At 35.4% G+C, this 11,081-nt stretch overlaps 1 protein-coding gene across 2 annotated transcripts in view; it reads left to right on the top strand.

The window, feature by feature from the left end:
• Nucleotides 1-616: 616 nt before the first annotated feature.
• Nucleotides 617-11,081, top strand: part of adamts18 (ADAM metallopeptidase with thrombospondin type 1 motif, 18) — a 144,893-nt gene continuing 134,428 nt past the window's right edge. Inside the window, exons 1-3 of one of the 2 annotated variants that reach the window (XM_051932023.1) lie at nucleotides 617-1,288; nucleotides 1,445-1,517; nucleotides 3,080-3,399. In XM_051932023.1, coding sequence (XP_051787983.1) covers nucleotides 1,187-1,288; nucleotides 1,445-1,517; nucleotides 3,080-3,399 — 495 coding nt within the window. In that variant the 5' untranslated portion in view covers nucleotides 617-1,186. Of the gene's footprint in view, nucleotides 1,289-1,438; nucleotides 1,518-3,079; nucleotides 3,400-11,081 lie in introns of those variants that run through there. The other variant, XM_028809641.2, reaches the window with a different exon arrangement.

Here is an 11,081-nt window from a genome sequence, read left to right as displayed (position 1 = left end):
AGTAGAAGGAAAAAAATCACACAGACACCTGAGATCATTCATGCTCAACAAACACAGTGCCCATGAAACCACTATAAATCATAACACAACAATATTAATACCTACTTGAAATAATTCTGGGTTATTAATGGAGAAATGCGTTTAGCTAAAATAACCAGGCAGCACTGGGCAGAAAGTAAGAATAACCTTACTTTGGGAGGTGTGAACAATTACTGAAATACTTTGCAAAGTACCTGTAAACTTCGCATGGGCAAAGACCGTAGGCGCTGACTCGGTGAGACAGTGGTGCTAACTGCTGCACCACCATGTTCCCCCTCAATAAATGATACCTGCATAATATAAACTTAAGTATTTTTACATGCAGGGTGTTTTGCTTTGTTTGTTTACTGTATACAATATACGCCCCTGTGTAAAAAAATGCCTCTCTATTTAACTATTTAACATTGGGATTAATAAAGTATCTATCTATCTATCTATCTATCTAACTTAGAATAGAAGCAAATTAACGTTTCATTAATATCAAAGGCACTTTAACATTAAAACTAATGCCCAGAATGATTTTAATTTTCCTTTTTAAATGGAGTGTTTGAGAATAATTTGGAAACGCTAATGAAGAAACGACGAACATTGTTAGTCGCTTCAGTGAGTTTCTACGGCTAAGTTGTTTAAAACCCTATAGGCATAAAGACAACCATTTTAAAAGCAACAATAAATACTACTAGGTTGGCCCACTCATTTAATTTGGGCACCGGGTATCTCTTGTTGATTCAATACCTTGCCGTGTGTGGCTATCGAATTCCAGGATGAAGAAAAAGTTTGGATCAGCACGAGGCGCGTCGCTTTTAGGACAGTTTTAATTCACCCCGAGAGCTCCGCGCCCTCTGATTGGTCGCACGCCCCTTACCCCTACTAGGAGGCTCGTGCAGCAAGTACGTGGTGGAGCGCGAGCCGCTGCCTGTCAGTAAGTGAGCGGAGCGAGCAGAGGCTGCAAAGGACACAGCCGGACTGTGCACTGGTTACTTGGCGAAAGATTTACACTAGTGGCCGCTCACCAGCGGGGTGGGGGGTGCAAGCAGTAAGCCACAGCGGAGCCGAGTGAAAATGCACAACCAACGAAGACGAAGGTCACTTATTGCACTTTTGCAGACTATGCTGACAGAAGAGGTGCACGCGTGAGGAAAAAAAAATGGATTGTGTTTTCCTTTTGCTTTGGACACTGGCCATTCCGTTGCTAAGCCGCAATTCTGTGAAGGTTTTATCAGCCCTGTGGTTTGGGGATGTGTTCAAGGCAGGTGACTCTCGTTTTTGCAACACGTTTCCTTTGGTTTATGGGTTGTCAAAAATATTATGATAGTTTTAGTTAGCAGGGGTTTTGAATTCTTTATTCATTATTTTTACTTTTAGTTATTTTGTCAATTGGTCTCCCTTGCTTGATCTTTTTCAGACTTTCCACATCTGTTGCTGCTATTCAGACTTTTCAACTGCTTTTGGAAGTCCAAGAAGCGAGGTGAATGATGGTTAGTATATACATCGTGATTATTCACATAGAAGACTTTCGCCTCCTAATTATCGGTTATATTAGCCATTCTCCTCTTCATAACTTAATGCTATGAAGACTGCCGGCGAGTCAATTAGCATACCGTATGTACTTATGCTGTAAAACCAACTGGCAAAGATAACAGACACTATACCTGGTGTATTGTTTATTTTATTTATTTAATAGTGAGTGAAGATTTAATCTGAAAAGTACACCAATATTTTCTTTTTATACAATTGAACATGTTAGATCAAGTGTCATGAACATTCTCAAACCAATTTAATTCAGTACAGCGTAGCATGGGTCAGAGTCTGTGTCTGTAGAACTGGGTGCAAAGCAGGAAATAGCCCTGGACACCTGGGCCCACTCCCACACATCCCCTCACAGCATCAATGTAACACCTACAACTTTGCAGATGTGGTAGAAAACTGTAGCACACAGGGAAAGTGGACACACTCACAAGGAGAAGGTGTAAAAACAGTATGAACAATGGAAGAGCATGACATTTAAACTCAGGATGCTGGGTTCATGAGGTAGCAGTGCTATGTATTGGTCTACCACGCTGCCCATGGATTCAATGATTTTGATGTCTAATTGTCATTCAGTATTAAACCAATCAGCAAAAAGGCAGGAGTATGAAAGGACAAATTTATACAGCTAGAAATCATCAGTTTCCCCCTAAAGCAAAATGCCACTGATGTAATAGTACAATTCAATCCAGCCAAACACTTCCAATCCATTCAGTCCATTTCTGGGAAATAGAAAGAGACTGCCTGGGCTACTTTAGGCACAACACAGCAACCAGTCCATCTTAATACTTGTACTGAGCTATTTTGTAATCCAGTTTATACTCAGGCAGACATGGGGAGAACAGGCAGACATTGCACTGAAGGGAACCAAGTTGGAATATGAGGTGACTTGAAGATATTTTACATTGTTCAAAGGAAAAGAAAACTAATAGGAGGGAATGGGAAATAAATAATATTATTTTAGTGACAAAGAAGAGGTTTTGTTCAGTCTATTTAAATTTGAATTAACCATAAAGCTGCCAGACTTTGAGACTTGCGCAACCCTTAGATTGCCTTTGAGTATATGGATATTATATACAATGTCTAAATTATGTGTAAGTGGGTGTAATGTGTAGTTCTACAAATACACACATATACCGTACTTGTAAAATAAATACAGTACACACTTAAATTGTGTACTGTTCTTGCACACACAGATAATGTATATATTTATATGTAAATATATATTATATACACACAACCATTTTCATATCCAGCTGCATCCTTTAGTGGATTGCTGTGGGCTACAGAATATGATTTTCCCTGTCCTTTTAAAGATTAGTGATAATAAGGGAGCAGTACAGAAAGTGGCCATTGTATGCACTATAATGTGTGTTTGCTCCCTAATATTCGATAGCCTAATTATTTGATTGCCTATTACAGGTTGAAATTAAACATCTTAAAATTAGTATATAATGTATAGATGTTAAAATGGGTCATTTTCTGTCTAACTTGTAATGCTTTCTTATTTCAGATATGGTGTTTGTTATACCCAGTGAAGTTGATTCCAATGGAGCCTTCATTTCTCATGACATTTTGGGAAGCAGCAGAAAAAGGAGGTCACTGCCACATCGGCACAATCTTACTGTGCACTACAAGCTGTCAGCATTTGGAAAGGAACTACTTTTAGATTTAAAGCCTTCCAATGTAATAGCAAATGGGTTTACAATCCAGACATTGGGCAGAGATGGAGTGACCACATTACAGGAGCCCAGATTTGAAAACTGTTTTTATCAGGGATTAATTAGGAACCACAGCATTTCCTCAGCTGCAATATCAACATGTACAGGCTTGGTAAGTTATCTGCATTAGTTTGCTGCAATGCTGAGCAGAGTATTTTCTACTTTTTTAAAACACTTAATTCTGTTTCTTTCAAACAACCACACGAGTGCATTAAAATATTCATTGATTTATTGTAATTCCTAGCCTTCGACTGTGTCATGACCTTAGTGTATTCTGCCTTAGAAAAATTGCACTTTATGCCAGGTGTATGATGTGAGCACAGGTGATAGCAGTCTGGAAATTATGCAAAAACACCTTTGTTTTTGCAGACTGCAGAGTTTCAATGTGACTGCACACACTTTTCTCCCAAAAAGAAAAAATGTAATAAAAAAGAAAAAAAACACCTGTTGTTTTAGAAATAAAAAATTCACATAGTGTTTACTTTTACCTTTTAGTGGAAAAAAATATTCTTAAAATGAGCAGACTTCAGAAGTGGCCTAATCATCTTTTGAAGTGTTACAAGCACACCTTACAGTTTTAAGAGAGTCATGTGTTGATAGGGGATCCTTTAGGCAATGACAGACTATATCAGTGTCTAATGCTTTGGCTCTGTTCAGTTTGCATTATTTGGACAGAAGCCAGCTTTAATTTACAATTCAGTTTGTCTTTGCAGTAGCAGAACATATACAGCATATATACGAATTATACTAAACACAGTCTCTGCAAAAAACTTTATACAGAACTATTAAATGAGACAACCTGTGCAATCAAAATGCTAAAATCTTTTATTTACCCAGTGTAAAGGGTAAATTGGGTACATTCCAAAGTTTGCTTTCTAGTCATGAGGTAAATGATAACAAAGTGACACAGTGCTGGTTACATCAGTATTTAAACTGACAGGGCAATATCTAATGTAAGTCATAAAAAACAATGATCTCTTCATGATTTAACAGTGAACCTTGGCAACTCTGTCTTTTTTGCAGCTGTTGTTGGCTACAAAATGTGGTGTTCCATTTTAGTGATAATCCTGTTAGAGGCAATTTCATAGCCTCCCAGGTCTTATCCTGCTGAGGTATCTTTTGACAGAATGTTTTACTAATTTAATTAAAGAACTGACAAATTATTTTGATTGTATTATCTGCATAGAGGTCTGTTCATCTTGATCTTCCTATCAAATACTCAAGTAGTAGAAACCTTCAATCTCATTGCACATTTTCTCTGTTAATTTAACTACTCCATGTATACGTATTGCTGCTTTCTTAAATAGTAGTACTCTGTAGGCATGACCATTGTGTATTTCATAAAGAGTTTTCTGTGCTTTTCCTATAGAGGCTTAATTCAGCCAACCATGTATCTCTTTATCACTTGTTTCATTCCACTTAAATGGATTAGCTCATTAAGCTAAATTAAAATTCTATTGAACGATTGTTATGGAGAGTAATTTCTGTTTTAAGATATTAGTGAAATCAAATTTTTCAGTTCAGACTACCCTCCTTGCTGGACTATTACTAATTTTTTAATGATTTATATTTATATATATATATATATATATATATATATATATATATATAATAACTTGTTAAATGAAATAATCCAGGCATCTCTTTACTGACCAATCAGGCTTGAAGGGAGCTGGCAGTTATCCCATGAGTATCAGGCATCAGGTGCAATGCAGGAACCAACTTCTCCTGGGGTATTATTCCATTTCAGGGTTCACATGGTCATTTAATCTAACACATCAATTTTTGGGATACCATTAATATCCATCTACAAATTAATCTTCTTAAAAGACAGCATTCCCTAAACAGAGAAAAACACTTGTCTTACAAGTTATTATATTGTAAGAAAAGAGGACTGAGTATTGGTTTCAGTCTTTATTGTATTTACCAACTTATGATCTCTGAAAATGTATAGATTGGCAGTATGTAATAGCAAGAGGCTAGCTATACCATAATTTACACTATTTAGGAAGTATTGAAGTCCTGTAATAGAAATGTGTTACACTGTACTAGAAAATAAACAAAATGGTAAAGATAAAGTGTTTTTTGAGATGATGTAAAAACTTTTTGTGTTTTTATTGATCAAAATATCTTAGATGGTACAATGATAGAGCACACTGAATTTCGTAGGTCATCATTTCATGTTATTTTATATATAAATATACTTTCAACAATTTCTCTAATTCAGCTGAAATCAAATCAGAATATTACTGTGTAGAATTCAGTATTTATCATCAATACATAAAAAGACATATAAGGAAGAACAATGTCTATGCTTACTTTTTGCTTACAATGTAATAATGTATAAGGCATCAGGTGTGGGGAAAGTAAACGCTATTTAAATAAATGTGTCATTTAAAGTGTCAAAGGGGAACTGTTCTAAATTTCCTGGAATACTAGTTGATGTGAACCGATGTGCTCTGTATTGGCTGACATCAAACAGGAAGGTAGATTGTTGTTTATCCTTTCCTCAAAAACACTTCCATTTTATTTCTGTATTCATTACACTAATTTCTATCAGCTTTCTATCCCAAAATAAAATTTTGTTGTCGGGAACTGAAAGAAGTAATTTTTGCACCTTAAATCTATTGTTTTGTTTTATGTTTATTGCTAACATGGCTACTAGATTCAGGTACATTTGGTTTAAAGTATTGATGGTTTCACTTTTAACACCTTGTAAAAAGCTCAGGTTTTGGATATTCTCATGTGAAAAAGAACACCTTATGAATTGTCACTTGTCACGTTTTTGCAAATGTTTCTTTTGTCTTTTTGTCTTCTTCATGCATCTAGAGCTAGTCCTGGTTGGCAGAGCTAATCTTTTTAGTACCCCTTTCATTAGTGGTAGCTTGTGTACAATAAAACAGCAGTGGCCAATTCTTCACAACAATGAAAGACTGCAATGCGATTTGGCAGAGGTTGCATATGAATAGACTAGAAGAGTTCTTTGATCTCTTTCTCTTTTGGGGTATTCAGATAGCTGCCGTCTGATGGATGCACGTGCATCAGTTTTACAAAAGAGGGAAACAGAAGGATGAGATTGAATGGTTGGTGGTATTTTCTGATGTTGACCTTAGAGTGATGTAAATGTAGATTATACTCCATTTGTACAAATGTAACCTAACTTGCAGTCTTTTGTTTTTAATCAGCTTAGGAGTAAACTTCATTATAGGTGTATTGCTCTGAAGAAGAAAGCAGCAGAAATAGTAACTGAAATATTTAAATGGTATGTTATGCTCTAATGTTGACTTAAACATGGTGCTTCATGTTGGCTAATGTACAATTAGATAAAACTCTTTTGTGTTGTTATATGTTACAATTTTATCATTTAAATGCATTGAGATATGTGCAATATGCTAAAATGTGTAATATTGCATCATAGTTTTCGAAGGTGGTACTGAGTAGGTAAAATTTTATTTATATGATTATATCGTGGTTCAGAAATAAAGTAAATCTATCAAAATAACATTCTTTGAAAAGAAGTCAACATGGGAGTTAATTTGAAGGTTGTTGTCACTCGCATAACTTTTTACTATTAGCATTTTTTGTTCAAAGAGGTATTTAAATTGATAAGCATGAAGACTAAATTATTTTCAGGTCAGGGCACCAGAACATTGCAGGAATGCTGGGTGGCAGCCTAGAAATACACATATTCATTCACACTTGGAATATACTATTTTAGGATTGGTCTTACACTATTCAGCACAGTAATAGCTGTTTAATGATCAAGAGTGAAATTCTGCTTTTATTTTTTAGAGATGTTTTATCTTGCTGTGATCATTTCCAGTGGATTCAGAAAGTATTAAGACCCTTCACTTTCAGCATACTTTGGTGTGCTGTACATTAATTTTAAAGAGATAAATGTACGATTTTTGCTCATCAATCTACAATCAATAACCCATAATGACAAAGTGAAAACATGTTTTCAGAAAGGTTTGGATATTTATTAAAAATAAAAAACTGAAATCTCATATACAGGTAATATATAAGTATTCAGACATTTTTTCTGTGGCTTTCTAAATTCTGGTCAGGTAAATTCTATTTGCTTAATCCTTGAGATGTATCTAGAAGTTGATCAGAGTCCACCTGTGTCAAGTTAAATTGTTTGGGCAAAATTTAGAAAGGCACACACCTGTGTATATAAGGCCCCACAATTCATACTGCATGTCATGACAAAAAACAAGCCAATAAGTCCAAGTAACTCCATGGAGACCTCTGGGATAAAATTGTGATGAGGCATAGGTTAGGCCAAACATATAAAACCATTTCTAAAGCTTTGAGAAACCCCATGAACACATTTTCCTAAACAATTGTGAAATGGAAGAAGTCTGGGACCACCAGGACAAACTGAGTAAACATGCAAGAATGGCCTTGGTTAAGAAGGTAACCAACAATCCAGAGGTCACTCTATCAAAGATCAGACGTCCCCTCTAAGATTGGTGAAGCAGTCCATTGATCAGGCATTCATGGTAGAATGGCCAGATGGAAGTCACTCTTGAGTAAAAGGCATATGACAAAGTGCTTGTAGTTTGACAGCATGAGGGAAAAGATTCTCTGGTCTTAAGAGATAAAAAAATTAAACTCCTTGGGCAGAACTCTAAGCACTATGCCTGGTGAAGACCAAGCACTGATCATCACCAGCCTAGTGTCATCCTTACGGTAAAACATGGTGGTGGCAGCATCATGGTTTGCTTATCGCCATGGGATGAGAAGCATGGGATGCTACATAGTGAGAAAGACAGGGAGACTGGTCAGAACTGAGGGAAGGATAATTGTAGCCAAATACAGTTAGAGCCTTAAAGAAAACCTGTTCCATACTGCACACATGCTCCGTCTGGGGCAGCAGTTTGCCTTTTGATGTGAAAATGACCCAAACCATACTGCCAAGACAATGTTCAAATGGCTTTAGAACACATCTCTCACCATCCTTTACTGGCCCAGCCAAAGCACAGACTTAAACCCCACAGAACCTCTATGGTATGACCTTGAAGACAGAATGTAAACATATGCTTCTGATCCATTTTAATGGGGCTTGAGGATCTCAATGCATGACTTTGACTAAATTCATATGCAGACTTGATTAGTCACTTGCTCATCTTTAGACTCTTCAACAGTGTAAATTCAGATGGTGCTTAGGTCAGTTTAACCTATTAAATACTACTGTTCCACAGTGCTGAACTTTACAGTTTTATTTTAGTCACTTTATAAATGAAAATTGAGGTCTTCTAATTATATGTGTTTTGAAATTATAAAGGTTCACTTTACTGTTAAATTCTCTGTTATCCTTATTTGTAATGGACAATATTTACTTACTGACAGCCGGTGTACTTTGACTACTCACTTTGACCCAAGTTATTACACATAAACAACAGTACCAAGATGCTTTGCTTTTAGTATATCTTTATTATGCTGGTTACATCTCAAACAGTGAAGCAAGTAGGTTAATGGTTTGTGTATAATGGTATAAGTATTTAAAATGATGTACTGTATTACAATAAATTTTATTAGATATTGACATATACTGTAGTTATGTTATTCCTAAATATCTGATCTAATTTCTAAATAATTGTGAATTTCCCCTTGGGATTAATAAAGTATCTATCTATCTAATGCAAATTCTACTGTATACTAATTTCTAGTTATACTGTCCGTTTTTTTTTTTTTTAGTTACATTTAAATATCCATTTTCAGCTTTACTTGCCTTGGTCAAGAGCTATGCAATTTAATCAGAGAACAACTCGGAAAAGCACACCACTTCCATTCTACAAAGGAAGACCACACATGCATCTAAACCAAAACAATCTGAAGATAACCTGTTATTGTGGCTCTGGACTGTTGGACAAAAGTAGTGTTCTTGGAAAACACTCACATTAAAACTGGTGAATTATTTTAAGCCTATAAAATGTAGGGCAGTCCTTCCTGGAATTGTATTTTTGATTCAAGCATTGTGAGGGATTAAAACGGTATGAAACATCTTTTAACTAATGTAAAACCTTTAATATTGATTCAGTTACAGATATTTAACGTTTTAGGCAAAAAGTTAGCCCTTGCCTCAACAGCACAGGTTCAAATCAAATGCCTGATCCAATGACAGTGAGCAGGTTTGTGAAACACCTACTGCTAATGTTTCAGAAATTTACACATCTAATGTTTGCATTTTATTGTTGTTTTAAGGAATGTACACTCCAGGAAGTCCACTATGTAATATGTGTGTGACTAATTGAGACATTATAATAAAATGGTATACAATTATAAAATGGGGACAGTGATTTACAGTGCAAAGAAAAGCTTATATACAGTTGGCTAGAAGTGTTCATTTAACTTTTACTCTGAATGTGAGTGTAGGGCCTGAAGACCATTAGCACAGAGAATTTGCCGACTACCTATGCTTTTAGATATAACTTATTGTACGCTTTTTGCAAACTACACTAAAAATCTGCCTTTTTCAATGTGTGGCTTTTGGCAAAATTGACAATACAAAACATATTTCCTTATTACACTTGCACTTCTTGTATTAAATTTCCAAGACTGGCACTTTTGATTACAGGCAGACTAATATCTTAATAGTCCCCAACTCAATGATGTCAAACCCTTGAAAGAAAATTGTGACTAGAGTTGTTTATTCCAGCACACTTTAACAAGAAGCTAGTCCATGCTGTTTATTCTCATTGTACTTAATAAAAAGTATCCATAGTATGTTGAAATAACATTTTTTTATTGGAATGTGATATAGTAAAATATTTCCCATTTTCCTGAATTATCTTTCTATAAGTTATATTTGAATACACAGGCTTAAGCTCAAAAAGCAGGAGTCATACTTGAAATATGATTTCAATTAATGGGAGCATTTTGCTCTATTAAACCTTAGTTGGTTTGAAAACCAATGGCAACATTGACCCTATATGAACATGGTTGGACAAAACTGATAACATATTCTGAGTCAAACATTAAGTTTTAAAACCTGAACTTGGTTTGGTTGGGTTTGGCAATTGGCAGAATGAATGGATCGTTATTCAAGCATTTGAGTTTGCTTTTTCATATTTTTACTCCAAAAGTAGATACTGTACTTTCCATTTTAAACTCTAAAATTTAAATGGGTTATTCAGGACATGTACTAGTTTATATATATTTCTTTTATTTGCTGTGTTAGACTATTTTTATTTTTTGAAGACAAAAATATGTGTCATCGTCCTTGAAATGTCATGGATATCCTTAAGTGTGGTTGGTTTGATCATTCGTCCAGGTTGTCTGAGGTTCAGAAGTCAATATTACATTGAAATGAAAAATTACCAGCCAGTACTGTCTGGCCCATATCAAAGTAATGACCATTCCCTGATACAGTATGTACAGTACATTGATTAAATCTTGTGCTAGTTATTTACATTAAGGTGTACTGATGGATACCCACTGTACTCAGCCTTTTAAGAGCAGCCAGCTGTGCTGTCTAAGATGGGATCGAAATCTAAGTAATCAATATAGACCTCATGTTTTTTATTTAATACATGGGTCGTCCATTTGGTCTGGTATAATAATACACACCTGATCCCTTTCCCACATGGAGGCCTTTTCTCCTTTGGATAGAACCACCAATTTTCATCACTTTCTCCCAGCGTCACTTGCTGAACTGGCCACTCTTAATTTTGCTGGGAAAATTGCCTCAATTAGTAACTCTAGCCTAGTCGTGTCTGGACTTTTTTTCCCCAACGTGTGCATTGATTTATCATTATTTTCATTTATTCATTGTTCACCATGATCAGT

The sequence above is a fragment of the Erpetoichthys calabaricus genome, chromosome 9 (assembly GCF_900747795.2).
Source record: "Erpetoichthys calabaricus chromosome 9, fErpCal1.3, whole genome shotgun sequence".
NCBI classification, from domain to species: Eukaryota; Metazoa; Chordata; class Cladistia; order Polypteriformes; family Polypteridae; genus Erpetoichthys; species Erpetoichthys calabaricus.
This window is presented reverse-complemented; position numbering and strand designations above follow the sequence as displayed.